Raw genomic sequence first — 20,068 nt, 5'->3', positions numbered from 1 at the left:
AAGTTACTAAACACAAAACTGAAGGTTAAAATTTCTTTGCTGGATCTACTCGGACAACTGTTGTTTATTGAATGTCAAACCATGACCATACAAAATCTTGCACTATGGTGGTAACATAAAACAGTAAATTCTTTCAGAAAGAAAACCGTTCATACAGCATACTCTATTAGACAAAGTACAAAAAATTGGACTAATCCTTTGTTGTCTAAAACATTTAAAATTTATTTTGCAAAATAGTACACATCACAATTCGTTCACAGATGAATGGTTATAGGTTATGGCTAGACTATTGAAGACAATCAGAGATATACAATAGCTGACTGAAAGTAAAGTTGTGTTGCTGATGGGTGATCAGTTCAATAATCACAGACTCCAAACACCATTGTATAGACTGACAGCCTACATGGTCAAGTGAAATCCCAGCTATACAGAATCCACATGAGTCCAATTTGTGTAAATTTAATTCCTTATCTCGTCTAAACAGGACATGAATGGATTCTAAACATAGGATGTACATGATTATGATCTAAGTATACAAAGACAAATATAGCTTCAAGCTCTGGAAACTGTAACTTTCAAAATGTATTCCACTTTGTATTTCTCTTTGTAAAGTGTAGTTTCTTGTTCTACTCCAGAAATACCATGTCCAAAGGCCTCATATTCAACTTGTCAAAGCAGCTTGTGTGAGTGTAATAACCAATGTTAGGCCAAAAATAAATAGGTTTGTTTCTGGTCATTGACATGTGGCAAAAATGATGTGGTAACACGATTTTTTTCTCAATTTTTTTATTTTTGGTGGAATTTGAAACATTTTCCCCTTTTTTCCACGGGGCAAATAAAAAACAGGAAAAAAAGAGTTGGCGCACACACTTTGAAGTGGTGCGGGCTGTGACCAGAAACAAATCAATTTTTTGGGGGCTATATTGTTGACAAGTGAATTGTAGTTCAGGCCAGAATTCATTTGTCAAAGATAACATGCCATACTGAACTAGTGTTGCGTTTGTTAGGCTAAAACTACTTTAGAGAAAAGAATTATACTAAAGCATTTGCAATACAACAATGATAGTAGTTTAATGTTTGAGAGTTTAAAAATAGCGTCAATGACACTGTAGCTCCCATCCTGGACTATTTAGTGTTTGTTCTCTGGTCAGATATTTGAACATGTGTGAAAGGGATAAAGTGCATGAAGTGAAAATACTTAAATGAAATGTACTGGAGACAGTGAAATATGTTTAATGTAATTATTCAGAATATAAAATGGAAAAAATACAGAATTAGATATATCGAATACTGTGATACAACCATTAACTCAACAAGTCATTTACAATGACATAGTCCCCACTTGTAATAGGAGTATTAGTCTTGATGGGGCAGGAAAATGTGGTCATTAAGAAGTATCACTGGAGTGTATATGTTGAGATCTATGGGCACATAGGTCTATGTCGTTCTTCCCAATTTGAAACACATGAGGCATGTCTACGTTATGGTTCTAAATCGGGAAAAAAGATCAGACCTCTAGCAGTATTGGCCAGCCAAGAAATACATATGCGCATTATAAATGAGGTACAAGATGTGACATCTTAAGGTATACTATCAAAATTGGAGGGTATAGAACTTGTGGTTACTGAGATATGCATATATATGTATAATCAAGGTCAAAGGTCATCGAGGTCACATGACATTTTGAAAAAAAAAATTATATTGCTAATTAATCCCTATATGCCAAAAAATCAGATCTCTAGCTCTATTCGCTTGCCCAGAATTAGATGACATGTGTACATAATTAATGAGGTAAAGCGTGTGTTGTCATAAGGTCTCCCATCCTACTAAATACAAAGGACATAGCACTTGTGGTTACTTATTTATTGACATTAACATATATTTTAGGTAAAGGTCATCGAGGTCACATGACATTTGGTCAAAAAATTTCTCTCCTATAGTTATCCCTATATACGAAAAATCAGACATCCAGCTCTATTGGCTCGCTCAGAATGAGATATGCGCATAATTATTGAGGTACAATATGTGGCGTCATAAGGTGTCCAATCATACCAAACATGAAGGGTGTAGCACTTGTGGTTACTGAGTTATGGACAAATATGTATATTTGAGGTCAAAGGTCACCGAGGTCACGTGACATTTTGTCAAAAAAATTGTATTGCTGAGTTATCCCTATATACCAAAAATCAGACCTCTAGCTCTATTGGCTCGCTCAAAATTAGATATGTGCATAATTAATGAGGAACAATATGTGGCGTCATAAGGTGTCCCATCATACCATACATGAAGGCTGTAGCACTTGTGGTTACCGAGTTATGGACAAATGTATATTGAGGTCAAAGGTCACCAAGGTCACGTGACATTTTGTCAAAAAAATTGTTTTACTAAGTTATCCCCATATACCAAAAATCAGACCTCTAGCTCTATTGGCTCGCTCAAAATGAGATATGCGCATAATTAATGAGGTACAATATGTGGCGTCATAAGGTGTCCATCATACCATACATGAAGGCTGTAGCACTTGTGGTTACTGAGTTATGGACAAATATGTATATTTGAGGTCAAAGGTCACCGAGGTCACGTGACATTTTGTCAAAAAAATTGTTTTGCTAAGTTATCCCTATATACCAAAAATCAGACCTCTGCTCTATTGGCTCGCTCAAAATTAGATATGTGCATAATTAATGAGGTACAATATGTGGCGTCATAAGCTGTCCCATCATACCATATATGAAGGGTGGTAGCACTTGTGGTTACTGAGTTATGGACAAATATGTATATTTGAGATCAAAGGTCATCAAGGTCACATGACATTTTGTCAAAATATCCGAGATATCTGCGTGAACGGATGGACTCACGGATGGACGAACAGACGGACATGACCCAATCTATAAGCTCACTGGACTTCATCCGTTGGGACTTAAAATTGTGTCACTGCATCCTTTTTGCAATATGAATACGATGAGAAACTAAATTTTTTTTTTTCGTGGCCTTATACATGGGAGTCTATGGAGATCTGCCTTATACATGGGAGTCTATGGACGTGTAAACTAACCAGATATGAACTGAAAATGCTCACGTGTTTCATTATATATTGCATTTATGTGCAAGTTTGAACCTTTGCTACATGCTTTGCTACATTTAAAGTGTTATGATCAACACAATGAATTTCACCACAGATCAATTCTAAAGGTCATTAAGTATTCAAATATGTAATTAGCTGAAATAAAAATAATTAATTTCTTTGAGTACTGTCATTGTATCACAATATAGCATGTGTAATTACCTTTGGTCAAGTCCTTCAAGCTCTATATGCCAAACCGTGAAAGCTTGTTAGCTATTTATGCAAATTATGAATTAGCTGACATGAAAATGCAAAATGACTTTCAATACTGTTATAACCTGGTATAATGATCAATGTACACAGCATGTTTCGCCAAATTTTATCAAGTAAATGCCAGTATATATCCCTAATTTGGAAGGTTCATTAAATATGCATATTGGGAATTGGCTGAAAAAATGTCAAATGACTTTCAATAATCTTGTATCATAGTATCTTTAATGTACATAGCAAGTTTTGCCAACTTTGGTCAAGTCAAAACAGATAAATATCGCTAATAAATGCGGGATATCGGACCGCAGGCGGGCGAAGATTGCATTATAAGCGCGCCAACCCAAACTCACTGCATGGACATCACATTTACGAAATCGAAGTCCAAAGTCAACTACGTCATTGTTAGAATAAGAGAGGTTTTCCATCACACGGGAGCATACCACCACAAATTTTGCACAGATGGCGTTGCACTGGCATTGAAAAAGGGTGCATGGGAGCATGGGAACGCGGGCAGTTTCCCTCGCTATGGGTAGGAAATGCATTGAGCAAGACACACTTCCGGGTTCGCAAAAAAAACGAGGATCCCATTTACGGGGCGCTCAAATATAACTATTTGCTGTGATACATAGCAGAGGCGTATATGTTTGTGATGCTGAGAATAACATCAGTAAATAAATGACGGGTTTTAAAAGTTGACGTTTTTTGCGATGAAACAGACTTCTGAAGGTAGCTCGCTTGGGGAACACGTCATCCCGGCCGCTGTCCGCTTTGACCCCAGTAATTCACACTGGTTTTGGTCGGCCCCAGGTACCCAAGTCACTTCGACCCCGTCACACTTTTGCCTACATGTCCACGGAGACGATTCAACATGTTCCACAACAAAGCCAAGACAAAAATTGAAAATATCAATAAAATGGCTTCACAAAGGCTGAAATACACGATACTCGATGAAGTATGAAGTTTATGAAATGAAATCAAAATTGACAACACAAGTGTTTGTCTCGGGTAATACCACTGAAGTAGAACTATTCTACAGACTGTTTTTTCCATACAGTGCAGTATTTGTCAGTGACAAATTAATCTTTGCAATACATTTTTTTGCGATGAGCTGGAAATTTGATTAATATCGAGTTAATGTACATAAATATTCCGTTATTTACTGGGACACGTTTATTTTCTCGATCCGCTATCTGCGGACTACGTGCTGAAGTACATTGACTGTTCATGTCAACGATCGTTTCTCCCTCTGCAGAGTTTCTGTATCCCGTTCAACAACGCTGTACCTCGATCACACGATAGTGACGCTATGTAGCTGTGCAGTATTGAAACTTATCATACCAGATATGAACTGAAAATGCTCACGTGTTTCATTATATATTGCATTTATGTGCAAGTTTGAACCTTTGCTACATGCTTTGCTACATTTAAAGTGTTATGATCAACACAATGAATTTCACCACAGATCAATTCTAAAGGTCATTAAGTATTCAATATGTAATTAGCTGAAATAAAAATAATTAATTTCTTTGAGTACTGTCATTGTATCACAATATAGCATGTGTAATTACCTTTGGTCAAGTCCTTCAAGCTCTATATGCCAAACCGTGAAAGCTTGTTAGCTATTTATGCAAATTATGAATTAGCTGACATGAAAATGCAAAATGACTTTCAATACTGTTATAACCTGGTATAATGATCAATGTACACAGCATGTTTCGCCAAATTTTATCAAGTAAATGCCAGTATATATCCCTAATTTGGAAGGTTCATTTAAATATGCATATTGGGAATTGGCTGAAAAAAATGTCAAATGACTTTCAATAATCTTGTATCATAGTATCTTTAATGTACATAGCAAGTTTTGCCAACTTTGGTCAAGTCAAAACAGATAAATATCGCTAATAAATGCGGGATATCGGACCGCAGGCGGGCGAAGATTGCATTATAAGCGCGCCAACCCAAACTCACTGCATGGACATCACATTTACGAAATCGAAGTCCAAAGTCAACTACGTCATTGTTAGAATAAGAGAGGTTTTCCATCACACGGGAGCATACCACCACAAATTTTGCACAGATGGCGTTGCACTGGCATTGAAAAAGGGTGCATGGGAGCATGGGAACGCGGGCAGTTTCCCTCGCTATGGGTAGGAAATGCATTGAGCAAGACACACTTCCGGGTTCGCAAAAAAACGAGGATCCCATTTACGGGCGCTCAAATATAACTATTTGCTGTGATACATAGCAGAGGCGTATATGTTTGTGATGCTGAGAATAACATCAGTAAATAAATGACGGGTTTTAAAAGTTGACGTTTTTGCGATAAAACAGACTTCTGAAGGTAGCTCGCTTGGGGAACACGTCATCCCGGCCGCTGTCCGCTTTGACCCCAGTAATTCACACTGGTTTTGGTCGGCCCCAGGTACCCAAGTCACTTCGACCCCGTCACACTTTTGCCTACTGTCCATGGAGACGATTCAACATGTTCCACGACAAAGCCAAGACAAAAATGAAAATATCAATAAAATGGCTTCACAAAGGCTGAAATACACGATACTCGATGAAGTATGAAGTTTATGAAATGAAATCAAAATTGACAACACAAGTGTTTGTCTCGGGTAATACCTCTACAGACTGTTTTTCCATACAGTGCAGTATTTGTCAGTGACAAATTAATCTTTGCAATACATTTTTTTGCGATGAGCTGGAAATTTGATTAATATCGAGTTAATGTACATAAATATTCCGTTATTTACTGGGACACGTTTATTTTCTCGATCCGCTATCTGCGGACTACGTGCTGAAGTACATTGACTGTTCATGTCAACGATCGTTTCTCCCTCTGCAGAGTTTCTGTATCCCGTTCAACAACGCTGTACCTCGATCACACGATAGTGACGCTATGTAGCTGTGCAGTATTGAAACTTATCATAAAATGGCCACCTCGTCTAACAGTAACACGTATTGTCGGGATTATCGTACGGAAAAAAGACTGCAAAAGTAAGACTTATGAATCTTCATCAGAATTGAACACATCATGATTGTACACGAGTATCAACCGTGAATGCACGTTGAGCTCGGCAGTTACACAAGCATGGTACGCTACATGCATAGCCCTACGAGTATGGCGACAGTGTCCGGCTTTGGCTACGCCGCCTACTGGAGGTGGGAGGCGGCGTAGCCAAAGCCGGACACTCTCGTCATACTCTTAGGGCAAGCTACATGCACTGCCGCGATGCCGATCGTATGCATTCCAAGGCCTATCCCGGAATTTGTTTCACAAACAACCTAAAAGGAGAGCAAACATACTTCTATGGACAATGACGAACACGTTTCTTGGCGAAGCAAATTCAAAACAGTGCAGAAGTACATGAAGTAGGTCATGGCCTTGGACTCTGTGCACGAACCTGATTGGACACTTCAATACCTTTGACCCAAAGTTATTATTCATCAGCACTTCCATGCCATGAGGCTAGGTAGAGAACGTATGTACTCATTTCTGGCGATCGAGCAGCGAGGGAAACAATCAATTACCAAGGATAAAGCTAATTTGCTAAACGATATTTTATTTGAATAGTGAGTTGAATGAGTAATAAAATATCATATTTTTAATGTTCAATACGAGGTTGAAACACGGAGGGACCGTGGTTGAAACCAGTGCTATCCAGCTGTAGCCAACCTGGACAAGCACATTTCACAGCGCCCTCAAACAGTCGATTGTTTTCACTTGTCATACGCGGCGTAACAGAAAAATTAAAACTTTCATAACTCATTAATATCCAAGCCACGCCCACCAAAACCTTTTCAGTTCTAGCCATTTGAATTCTGAAGATGTCTACCAAATTTGACTGAAATACGTTCTGCCGTTTTTGAGAAAATGGACCAACAGACAGACAGACAGACAGACAGACAGACAGACAGACAGACACACAGACAGACAGACAGACAGACATCGCTGCGACATATGCTCACGTGTTCACACAGTGAGCAAAAAATAAGCAAATTTCACCACGATTTGCCCAAATTTGGAAAGGTCACTTCTATGCACTTCCATACCAAGTTTCAAATCAATCGGACTTGTGGTTTCAGAGCAGGAGATTTTTTGACCAAAAATGGGAGAAAATTACAAAAAAATTCATGAAAAATAGCAAGTCCAAGATACTGACCCAAGATGTGCACAATCATTTCATGTCACCCAAAGTACTTACATGCTAATTTTTCAAGTAATCTGCTCAGTGGTTATTGAGTTTTTTCAATTTTGACTGTTTTTACATTTTTGACTGTTTTTACATTTTTTCACTTAATTTGCATATTTTTGGCAATGACAACTTCATTTGAACAAAATCTCATCTACAGCCCATCATCCATGTACACACCAAATATCAAGATGAAATGTACAGCGGTTTTGGAGTTTTTGATGTTGACGGACAGACATACAGACATACAGACATACAGACATACAGACGTACAGACGTACAGACATACAGACATACAGACATACATACATACAGACATTTCCCTAGCCTATAAGAATAGCTTCCATTGCCATATATATACATATGGCTATGGGAGCTAAAAACTACTGATTGGAATTACATATGTGACCCTTGTACCAGGATTTTGGTTTGAGTTTTAGAAGACATCTTGATATCATTCAGAAAGTGTCACATGAAACAGAATATAACAGTAATGAACTTACCATTTGATGGTGGACTTGAGGTTTGGTTGACTAACTGTACTATCATCAATAAAAATTGTTGAACATGAGCTGTATTTTTGTAAGGACCCAGTAGAACTAACATGGTTCATGTGTTGGTGCCGAGTTGACCTTTTCCCATCTGAAACAGAGACAAGGAAAAATTACTATCACTGTGGCAGACAATACCAAAATACTGTCAATAATTACATATATGTATATAATGGTATGTATCATTTCCACTACAAATTTATTTCGCATGGTCAGCAAGGCTAGCTATACTTGTCAGGGGGTTGTGTCAGACTGATATACACAGCATTATTTTTATATTGCATGTATACATGTATATCAATCATTTGCCAAATTATTTTTTAAACAGTAGATATATTTGCATCCAAGACTACAAATTTTGTAAAAGACTTCTCACATGATATACTGTAGATTATAAAAAAGTGCCAAAATTTCATTAAGTTCACATTCCTTTTTTCAGAATACATTCTGATAAGTTTGTGTCTGACAAATAAACCATATGGCCAACAGCTGATAACAGGATATTGATAAAGAAACTTGTAATTATGATTGAAAATTATCACAGACATATCATAGTTTTCTCTTTGTTGCCAAATTGCAACGCTCTTGTTGCTATGGCAATTTGTTGCTCAACCATGATAACATTTGATTGTAACTAGCTATTTTAATGAATTTCTTTTGTAAGCTATTTCTCATTCCATGAGGGTATTTTACATTTCAGTGAAATTTTATCAAAAATTTGTGGCAATGGAGCAGTTCGTCACTAATCAATTCTAAGTACCATATAGGTTATCTTTTGAACACATTAGCGCAATTTGCCAATGAAAATTTCCTCATACCTGCAAATGAGTGAAACCTAACAACACAAATTGATTATGGTTATAAATAGACAAAATTAAATATTCTATATCACAATAGATTAGGTTTCTGGCAACAACAACAACCACTTTGATGCTTGTCAAAATTGACAGCTGACAAGCAGTTGGTTGTTTGGTCGGATGTATTACAAACACGGAAAAAAGGTTACTTACCAACTGTTAATGACCTTGTTAAGAACATTGTACTGGTGGTTGGATGTATTACAAACACGGAAAAAAGGTTACTTACCAACTGTTAATGACCTTGTTAAGAACATCATACTGGTGGTTGGATGTATTAAAAACACGGAAAAAAGGTTACTTACCAACTGTTAATGACCTTGTTAAGAACACTGTACTGGTGGTTGGATGTATTACAAACACGGAAAAAAGGTTACTTACCAACTGTTAATGACCTTGTTAAGAACATTGTACTGGTGGTTGGATGAAGTGATGGGTCTTCCTCATCATCTGTTATCAAATAAACAAAAACAAAAATATTGAGAAAAGTGTTATATGCAAATGATGTGCTTTCCTCTTTCTTTACAAATGTCGACCTGTACATCATGCAAACTACCATTATTTCACGTTTTATCTCTTGATAATGGAGGAGTTTCAAACAATACCACGGAGCAATGAAAATGAAATTCTCTTTCAAATGATTTTAGAGTTTGATCTTACACTCATCAAGGGTGTGCTATATACCTACACTTAAAGTATATTGCAAAATTTCCAAGTCAACAGTTGTATCAATTTGGAAGTAGAGAAGAGTTGGAAGAAGTGTTCCTTTGTGGGAAAAAGTAGCCGGCATGGAAAGGCAAAGTAGCAGGTTGATTTTTCCGGCTTTTGTTTCTTATCTACACTTCTGCTCAGAGTGTGAGGCAATTCTCTGAAACTGTTTCTCTCAATGCCTATCACCAACATATAAGAAAAGAGGAAATTCCTATATATTAATACTTCATATTAAATACATTAAATAGTTCATCAATTGCACAGAATTCCTGTTGATTGAATTAGAAGGAAATGTGTGGGTACATTGTCAGCGTAATGTCAAAGGTCACAGAGAGTATGCTGAGAGAACACTGTGTGATGAGAATGGTATTACATGTACACATGGAGCTGAAGAGAAGAGTTGGCCATAATGAGAGTATGTGACAGCTACTGTTGTGTCAGTACTGCTGACTGTGACAACTGTATCAGTACTGCTGACTGTGACAGTTGTGTCAATACTGCTGACTGTGACAGTTGTGTCAGTACTGCTTACTGTGACAATTGTGTCAGTATTGCTGACTGTGACAATTGTGTCAGTACTGCTGACTGTGATAGTTCTGTCAGTAATGCTGACTATGACAACTGTGTCAGTACTGCTGACTGTGACAGTTGTGTCAGTACTGCTGACTGTGACAGTTGTGTCAGTACTGCTGACTGTGACAACTGTATCAGTATTGCTGACTGTGACAGTTGTGTCAGTACTGCTGACTGTGACAACTGTGTCAATACTGCTTACTGTCATAGTTCTGTCAGTAATGCTGACTATGACAACTGTGTCAGTACTGCTGACTGTGACACTTGTGTCAGTACTGCTGACTGTGACAACTGTATCAGTACTGCTGACTGTGGCAGTTGTATCAGTACTGCTGACTGTAACAATTGTACATGTACATGTATCTGGATGTGACAAATACAAAATATCAAATTAACTATTTTATACTTGTTCTGATATGATGAGAATTCAACAACGCATCGGTAATACGTGTAGGTGTTGCTGTGTTTAGGTTGTCCTTGTTGGCTATTCAATACCAGTATACCGTATGTGTATGGGTACATATGGAGATATGTCATCAAAATGTATTTCTTTTAGGATTGTGTCAGTACTGCTGACTGTGACAATTCTGTCAGTGCTGCTGACTGTTACAATTCTGTCAGTGCTGCTGACTGTGACAATTGTGTCAGTACTGCTGACTGTGACAATTGCTACATCAATACTGCTGACTGTGACAATTGTGTCAGTACTGCTGACTGTGACAGTTGTGTCAGTACTGATGACTGTGATAATAGCTATTTCAGTACTGCTGACTGTGACAATTGCTACATCAATACTGCTGACTGTGACAATTGTGTCAGTACTGATGACTGTGATAATTGCTATTTCAGTACTGCTGACTGTGACAATTGCTACATCAATGCTGCTGACTGTGACAATTGTGTCAGTACTGCTGACTGTGATAATTGCTATTTCAGTACTGCTGACTGTGACAATTGCTACATCAATACTGCTGACTGTGACAATTGTGTCAGTACTGCTGACTGTGACAGTTGCTAGTGACCAATACTGCTGATATCACAATTGTCAGAGTCTGTACTGCTGTATGTTTCATTGACTGTTACAAATTGTCAGAATTGTCACAAAAAGATTTCTAGAGTAACGTTAACATTGTCTCTGTATCACAACCATGATAACTACACAACACTGTTATTCTACATTGAAATGTCATAATGTACACTTTGCCAAATGTCATCATGTGCACCTTACTAAACCACAGCAACACATCACACTGTATATGCAATAAATTGCATCAGATTTGACAGATGTACAACAGATGAATGCAACTCAGTGGTATAGGGGACATAACTACTAACTGCCTGAATGCTGTCAGGCACCTGCACAACCATGTACATGTATCTGGATGTAACAAGTACAAAATATCAAATTAATACTTTTATACTTGTTCTTGTATGATGTGAATGCAACAGTGCATCAGTAATACGTAAGTGTTACTGTGTTTAGATTGTCCTTGCTGGCTATTCAATACCAGTATATGTGTTTGTGTAAAAAGGGAGATATGTCATCGAAATGCATTTCTCTAAGGATCAATGTTTTTGTAAGATCAGAGGAAAATAGATAACCTAATTTTTGGAACTCATTAACACACTAGCATGCCTAATTAATACACATAGGGAATCCCAATACCACTTGGATGTTTAAAATTTTTCACACCATCTGTGTTCAGGTATGTGAGTATGTAATGAGTAGCTATGTAAAAATCAAACATCAGCAGATGTTGTCTCTATACCTATCATCAACACTCTCTGCTGAGCTGTATGTACAGTATATTCCGAAAATAAAACCAAAACCAAAATACCACCTGTCCTTAAATCATACTCTATTTTAGTAACTTAGCATTTTAATAGATTGTTTGAACTTTACACTGAGTGACACCCAATGACGCCAAATTTCATATTTGCATAAACACACATGAAACTGATGCTGGTCCTATGAATTACCAGTGTTTTAGGAAAACAAACATAAAAGTGTCGATTCAAACAAACATATGAAGGCAGTATTACAAAATTACGAATGGTAATTTTCTTTGTAGGCTTTATTACACTGCAGCTGCACAACATAATACATGATTAGGGGCTGAACACAACAATTTGTGACCCACATGGGTGTAACACTGTTCGATCACATCTTGTGTGTTTTATAATGATGAAAGAATTGCTGGTGACAGGATAATCAATATTCAAGTCACAGATTACCGATTGAAGAGTTGGATGAAAATCATGATACTACATTACATACATGTAACTTTCACTTAACAACTTTTTTAAAAACAATTGCTGTTCCATGATGTCATCAAACACATCTGCACAATTCTACAGCTACAAGTCTACAGATTTAAACCTGATATATTATTACTTTCTTCAGCATGTCACACATTGGCTTTTCTTCAGTCAAATACGTAATCTTATCAGGTGTCAGTCCTGTGAGTCAGCCGTATTTAAATGAGGCTGTTGCAAAGGAGAATGGTCCCTCACTGTGCTGATACCTACACTGGTACTTTTCCATGTGTTTGCAATGGATATGGATAAACCTGGATTTTGAGAAATGAGGCTGTTGCAAAGGAGAATGTCAAGGGCCCTTACTACTGCCTACACTGGTATATTTCCATGCCATTGCACTTGGCTTTTCAAATGAAAGTTCATAACAGTGCTTTTACATGTTGCACATAAATACTGATGAAGAACATGCCTTAAAGACTATTATACAGTCTCAATAATTATAGAAAACATTTTAGCAATGATTATGTAATCTCATTCTCCATGGACTACAGTGTATGCTGGTGTCTATTGCCATTAGGATTCTATTCATTTGATGAATCACAAATACAGCATGTTTGATCAATATCACTTTTAATGACATCATGTTTGAGTGACAGGATGTCAATTTTCAGTGACATGACTCACCGTTATAAACACAAATATGAGCACCCACTGAGAACATGGTATCATGTTGATTATTATATTTTGTGTGAAATGAAACAGATTAAGGTTTACTTTTGAAACGTCAATAAACCATGAAGTTTCATTTCAAGCTGAGATCATCAACTTGACTTTGCAACTCTGCTCTCAGCTGTTCATCCTGCAACGCTTTTCACATGAATTCATTCAACGTCAGTGTAAGAATCAAGGTACCCATAAAGTCACTGTAACACACGCTACCATATCATCTACTCTGTGAAACCATTATTGTGTACGTCCAAACAAGATGTGACAGTAGAAAATATGTCCATGCTGAATATGTATTCAAATCATATGTTTCACTAGACATCAAAAATTTTTTTATACTTAATACTTACATATATACCAGCTTGACCTGAGGGTGACAGATGATTCCTAGCATGAAAAGGGTATACACAATCCAATCACACTCAATTTACCAACAATTTTAATTTCAATCCTGTTTTTTGGAGTCTTTGATTATGTACAAACAGAGAGCAATGCACTATGAGTGAAACATGAACAAGACAAAACACTTGTAGCTGGACCACTGAACTTTGGTACTGAGAGACTACACAAAAATATATTAGCTCTTGCGCTATTATTTATTATTTGGCACTGAGAAATTTGACTTTCACTTAATTTTCATAGTAGTTTTGCAAAATCATTAGTTATAAACACATGCTGATTATCATTTTAAGTATAATAGGTACATCTTGATAGGAAACTCTTACTATTGAGTACTATGGCAAAGTGCAGCATTTCTGGAAGAGTAGGAATAATTTGCTCAGAAGGCAGGAAATAAATATTTCACATTTACACACCACTTTTCAATTCAAAATTGTTGCAGTATTGATAAAGTTATCCGGCTGCTGAGTTTAGAACATCTGGTTTGACAGTTATGAATGATACAATCAGTGCAATCTGAGAAAGATTTGCACTTTACTGAATGTTGTCAAACAGAGATTAGCTGTCTCCTTTTACACCACCTCATAATAACCTACATATGAATTCATCAATGTAGCAATAGAATGCATGTATGCCACATATCAGATTATTGAGTCAATCAAATTAATAACGCTAAGTATGCTTTCAGAAAATGCAACCTTTGGAGGTCAGATTCAGTGACCCCACAGAGGTCAGACGAGGTGACCTTAAATGTCACACTGTGTGACCCCATATGTCACCAATATGTATGATTGGCACATTCTATTTGTCATTTTTGACTTTCTTTACTTTATACACCTGTGAGGGTTTACACTGAGGTTGTTCAAGACAAGCAAACGGAAGACTAAACAATTCTTAAAACAATTTGAAATGCTGAAATTTCTTTCGTGTAACTTCCTGTGCTAAAAATATTTGCTTGAATATTTCCTTCCTGATTTGTAAAGGTCAAATTTTAATTAACATACAATTGGATAACATGATGACAGTTTTATTGTTGGAGTTGGAAAAACAATTGCAGAAAATCTTTGACAGAGTTTCAGGATTGTACATCCTAGATTATGAAAAATTATAGTTAGTGGTTGGTAAATGTATATCTGTATCACTGAAACATCGATGGATATTGTGACATATATCATAGCAACTCCTGAATTTGACACATTCCTGATCTGAAAGTGACTGAAGATTGATGACTGGCGGTGTTTTAAATCTAAATTTTCCCTCCATAGATTCTGACATGTTTTATTGATTCACTGATAAATACTAAACCACAGAATATAATTTATGTAACTCTCAAAGGGGCTCTGCTCAACACTGTACAGTCTCAGAAAACAGTAAACTCACAATTTTAGTTCCATATCGTTGCGTATCCTAGTTTTTAATTTGACTCAATGTTGTCTCTGTCCCATTTCCTATCACTAGTATCAGGTAGCCTTTTCTTTTACAAGTTGTATTAGTCTTAATCTGCAGGACATTGTGACTTGCTCTTCCAGGAAAAAATTAACATGTATATAATGAAATTACTCAAAAAATGCCTCATCATTTCAACAGTCTGTCAAATACAGTCACTGAGGTATTGAACCATATATATCATCTTAGACCCGGTATTGTTTGCCATTAGAATATTTTAGTTATAATGTCTTGTTTCCCTTGTTTTCCAGAGAAAACCCAAACTGTCATCTGCATAGGGTATGTCAACTGTCAACTCTAAATTTATTTCCAGAGTATTGACTGATAAGTTAAGAGGATTAAACATTCCAATTTGACAATAAGACACGCCTAATCGCTCACATTGTTTGTGAGATTTTCACATTCTTTGTAAAATATTAAGTCTGATTAATTCTATATTTTTTTGTATTCAGATGTAATGAATACATTACCTGGCTGTGACATACATGTACTGTATGTGTGGAAAATATTCCATACATAGAATACAAGTACACAAGGAAAATTTTATTGATAGATGAAAAATATGAACTTGGGAAAAATTGATATTTTACAGCTAGCTGGCCTTCAGTCCAATGGCTATCTTCAAATTGCATGGCCAGGGTACAAAAAATTTCATAATTGAGAAAAGAAATATAATAGTTGTATTGTATGGTATTCTTAATAAAATGATGAAATGTGCCTGTTGGGCCTAGTCTATGGTACATTTGCAGTTTTGGTGCCAAATATTATAACTTTCAAGAATTTACAATACCGGTAGATACCGGTATACTTATTTCAGACAGCTTCAGTTCAAAGAAATGTGAATTTTATTGCAAAGCACCACTGAACATGCCAGTGCATATTGTTTATATTGTTTCAAGTTTGCAAAAGTTTGGTAGAGACTGAAGAACTCCATGTTGTATACGACTTCTCATTGATTTGCTCATTGCAACTACAGTATTCACAAATTTGTTACATACATGTAAGCAAAGGCTGAATATGTACATGCTCTCAAAAGTGCTTTTTTACGGTCATTTCAGATGTGTAATGTCTGTGATGGTATGAAACCAAAAGTACAATGTACTGACAAACATAAACTGTTTGATTTTTTTCTTCAGGATCTACAGTTGAACAAAAGATACACCTATATTACATTATATTACCATGTCCTTCCCGTCGCATTTTGATTGGTCGAGCTGAACCACGTGACTGACCACAAATACACAGTAATGGTCTGTTTACATGCCCATGAATATGAATAATAAGACTAACAACTCAAAGTATCGTAATTTTACAGCTCAAACGTAAATCATAATCAATCACAAAATAAAATGGAGCATTCGTAGGTCAAGTTGAGATACTTTTTTCTAAAAACATTTGCCAATTTTTTACAGCGCACGTGACAGTGCGTCGCGTATTGCTCAGTTTCTGGGGCCCAGTTGTCGTTCGCTCCTGAAATTTTTGGAAATTTTGACGGTTTTCTTGGGTTCGCTGATAATATAATGGAAATAACAGACTCCTCTCTGACCATTAACGTTTATTTGTGGGTGCGGGCTCGAGGAATGCCAAATTAACGGGCTCGGCAAGCCTTGCCCGTTAATTTTTGGCTTTCCTCTTGCCCTTGCCCACAAATAAATGTTAATGGTCAGCGCGTCGCCCGTTATTTCTATAGTATTGTATTGACACGATCCATCACAGAGTTCTTATAGCTGTAATAATTGCAGCCTTGGGGCTGTGCGCTGTCTTCTTTTGTGTTGGCTGTCGTCTTTCCGTCTCAGATATCACTGTTGACCATTTGCTTGGCGTAGATGGAATTGCCTGTGACCATGAAGCAAGGCCATGGTGAAATGTCAATGAAGTAATGGAAGATGCACTGTCTGTGTGACTGTTTCTGTGCACAGCATATCTGCTAGGCAAAATGTATGCGTACTTTCACTTAGGAATTGAAGCCCATCAGTCCAGCACAACAACAGCCAATATGAATGAAGCCAGCACACTGCCCCAGGGCTGCAATTATTACAGCTAGTATTCATATTGCTTATCACATGAAATCAGAGTGATAAAGGCTTGTACATGGTCAGCAAATTATTACTAGCAGACTGAGTGGTTATACTTCATCATCATCAAGTTGTCAAAATATTTTCATTGTGATGTCTTCTAAAATTATACGCAGTTAATTTATGTCATTAACAAACATTTTGACATTATTAAATTACTTCATCATTACAATCACAGCTGCTGCTGAGAGGCTACCTTGTCTTGTCTTGTTAAAATTCACATCAAACACTGTCTCTAATAATTTGTGGCATCTGTTTTTGTCTGGCCATTTCGTTTTGAGGGCTGTTTTCTGTTTTCTGCAGACAGTCACGGATCAAATGAACTCATAACCAAGTAGTTTGCACCCTGAGGGAACACTTTGACAGATTCACAGTACAGTTTTGATACAGGGACTGAAAACGCAATTTATCTGAAAGTCACAAGAAAACGACAGACAATGATACACTTGATGTTAGAAGTTTAGGAGACTGATAGAATTGTGATTAAAGACAAATGAAAACAAACAAACAGAAATCATATCTCTTATAGTATACTTTAGGTACCAGTTTGAAATATAAAGAAATAAAATCGCATGAAATCATTCAAAAATAATTTTGTAATATAAGGCGTTGTCAAATGTCATTCAAAAGATACCAAACCTGTCCCTGCAATAAAACCTGAACTCTGAAGGCAGTAGTTAGCTCCAAAGAGGTACAACTGAAGGTCACTATTTGATACAATATGGACAAACTTGACTCAAGGCAATATGCCACTCAAGGGTATTATGCACCTCCAAAGAGAAGGAAATAAACTTTAGCCCAACTTTGCACAAGGGGACTTTCAACCATTCTCTCTCAAAATAGAATAAAAATCTGGGGTCGCTGTGCAAATTTTAGTATGATACTACTAGAGAAAAAAATTATTTGGTTTAATAACTGACATTTGAAATTCAAAATGGCCACCATCCATGTGTTAAATTATGGGAGAAATATTTCTACTTTCACAAAAATAAGCAGGTTGAATATTTACTCCAATACCTTCAAAATGAGCCCACCCAAGTGGTAGTTCAGAAGAGTAACATCAACATTTAAGCGTCCAAATATCTGTTTCCAACATGCATTCTACTATAATACCACATCAAAGGCCTTTTCCAACATACCTTCATGTACATGTGTAGTTATGTGAAGCAAAAAATGGTGATCAACACCTGTGGTACCCTGACCTAGCAAGAGATAATTCTACTACAGATGTCACAACAAGCTATAGACAAAACAGTAATACCTAGCAAGAGATAATTCTACTACAGATGTCACAACAAGCTGTAGACAAAACAGTACTCATGACTTTATTGAGTGATATATATGATTGCTACAGTATTGGAAATATTACCGTGCCAGTGGTGGCAAATACAGTACCAAAATGCATAGATTACCTGCCAGTTAAAAAAAGACGATAAAATGGTACCTTTAAAATGTTTAAAAGATAAAGATGCCATCTCTTGATTGTCCACAGCCTTCATATTCTTTCTTCTATGAGAACTTACTAATTTTAATTGACTGATTAAACCATGGTAAAACTCTTTGGCGTCTCTTCAAGTTTCACACACACCCGTGACACGCCAGTACACAGATGATGTACTGGCTACAAGACCATAGAAACTATGTCACCAAAGCCATTGTGTCACAGACACACGCAGGGCAATGGAAGGGCAATAGCAGGGCGTTAATGGCTGATGACTAAGCACATTATACAGCAAAGAATACCACTGTATTATAAATCAGTTCCATCAAACCAAACATAACCAACGTCAAAAATGACTTTTCCATTTGAAGGAGGAATAAATAAGTTAAAACAGGATTCTACTGACTAAATTACAGAAATACCGATATTTAATAAAATGTCAACTAAGTGAAAGGGTGGGTCATACTGCTAATCTTTACTGGAAAACAGAGAGAATGGCGCCTATTCTCTGATGGATAGACTTCAATCAATGATTTGCATAAAAACAGGATTGTGGATATACTTTGGTACATTTTAGAGCTAATAAACAGAACTGAATTGTAATAGTTAGGGCATGTTTATCAATTCCGTTGATCAAGGTTTGTGTAAGGTGATAAAAGAATTACAAAAGTGTTGAACTCTTCTATTTTCCATGTCAATTTTCTGAAAGATACTTTTAAATATTAAACTGACATGGATATGAGTGTAGATTAGTGGGCACATCTTTGGTTGCAAACTAACAGAGATTTTCTCTATAAAAGTGATGGTATGGGTGCACTGACACTTATAAAAACATATTTCTTTGTGACCACATATCTTTAGTCTTGCCCGCATGGACGTTTAAGAAACCTAAAATCCAGAGATGCCTTCTGAAAGTTATCAATTATTACCGGTATCATCTTTCTGTTGAATTATCATCTTTCTGTTGAATAAAAAAATTAAAGTTGTAATGACAACATAGTAGTGTTGACTGTGCTGTCACTGGCAACTTTCCACCCCCATACCATGGCAAAAGTGATGCTGACCCTGCATGGCACGTATAAGGAGTAGATGAATCTACCTCTAGGCTTGGATTAACCCACTTTTTCAAGGGTATGGTATACTTTGTTCAGGGTATTGAAAGGTGTAATTCCTACACTGCAGGTAAAAACTTCATAGCATGATTTGTGCAAGCAAGGAACAGTGTGTCTATCTGAATCCAATCTGTTGTACCTATGAAATCAAATTTTAACTGTCTTAGGGTGCCTTTTATAATAAATAAATAAATAAATAAATAAATAAATAAATAAATAAATAAATAAATAAAAATGAAAACAGACCTCACAATGGGATCAAGCCAAACTTGTATGTGAATTTGAACAAAAAACCACATCAAGATCAGAGACTATCTGTCATGAGTCTTGAGTGAATATTTTTGTCTCATTTAAACTGCAGCGCTGAAGGCAGGATGAAATTATGTTT

The 20,068-nt window shown here is 36.5% G+C and overlaps 1 protein-coding gene across 2 annotated transcripts in view; it reads right to left on the bottom strand.

Annotated features, from left to right (window-relative positions):
- The window catches only part of LOC139143253 (cyclin-Y-like protein 1), a 38,378-nt gene that overhangs the window by 14,774 nt on the left and 3,536 nt on the right, over positions 1-20,068 (bottom strand). Inside the window, exons 2-3 of one of the 2 annotated variants that reach the window (XM_070713437.1) lie at positions 9,320-9,388; positions 8,034-8,172 (exon numbers count right to left, since the gene is read on the bottom strand). In XM_070713437.1, the coding sequence (XP_070569538.1) occupies positions 8,034-8,172; positions 9,320-9,388 (208 nt within the window). Of the gene's footprint in view, positions 1-8,033; positions 8,173-9,091; positions 9,132-9,319; positions 9,389-20,068 lie in introns of those variants that run through there. The other variant, XM_070713438.1, reaches the window with a different exon arrangement.

The sequence above is a fragment of the Ptychodera flava genome, chromosome 11, assembly GCF_041260155.1.
Source record: "Ptychodera flava strain L36383 chromosome 11, AS_Pfla_20210202, whole genome shotgun sequence".
In the NCBI taxonomy this organism is placed as follows: Eukaryota; Metazoa; Hemichordata; class Enteropneusta; family Ptychoderidae; genus Ptychodera; species Ptychodera flava.
The sequence above is the reverse complement of the archived record's forward strand: the minus strand, read 5'-3'. Positions and strand labels throughout refer to the sequence as shown.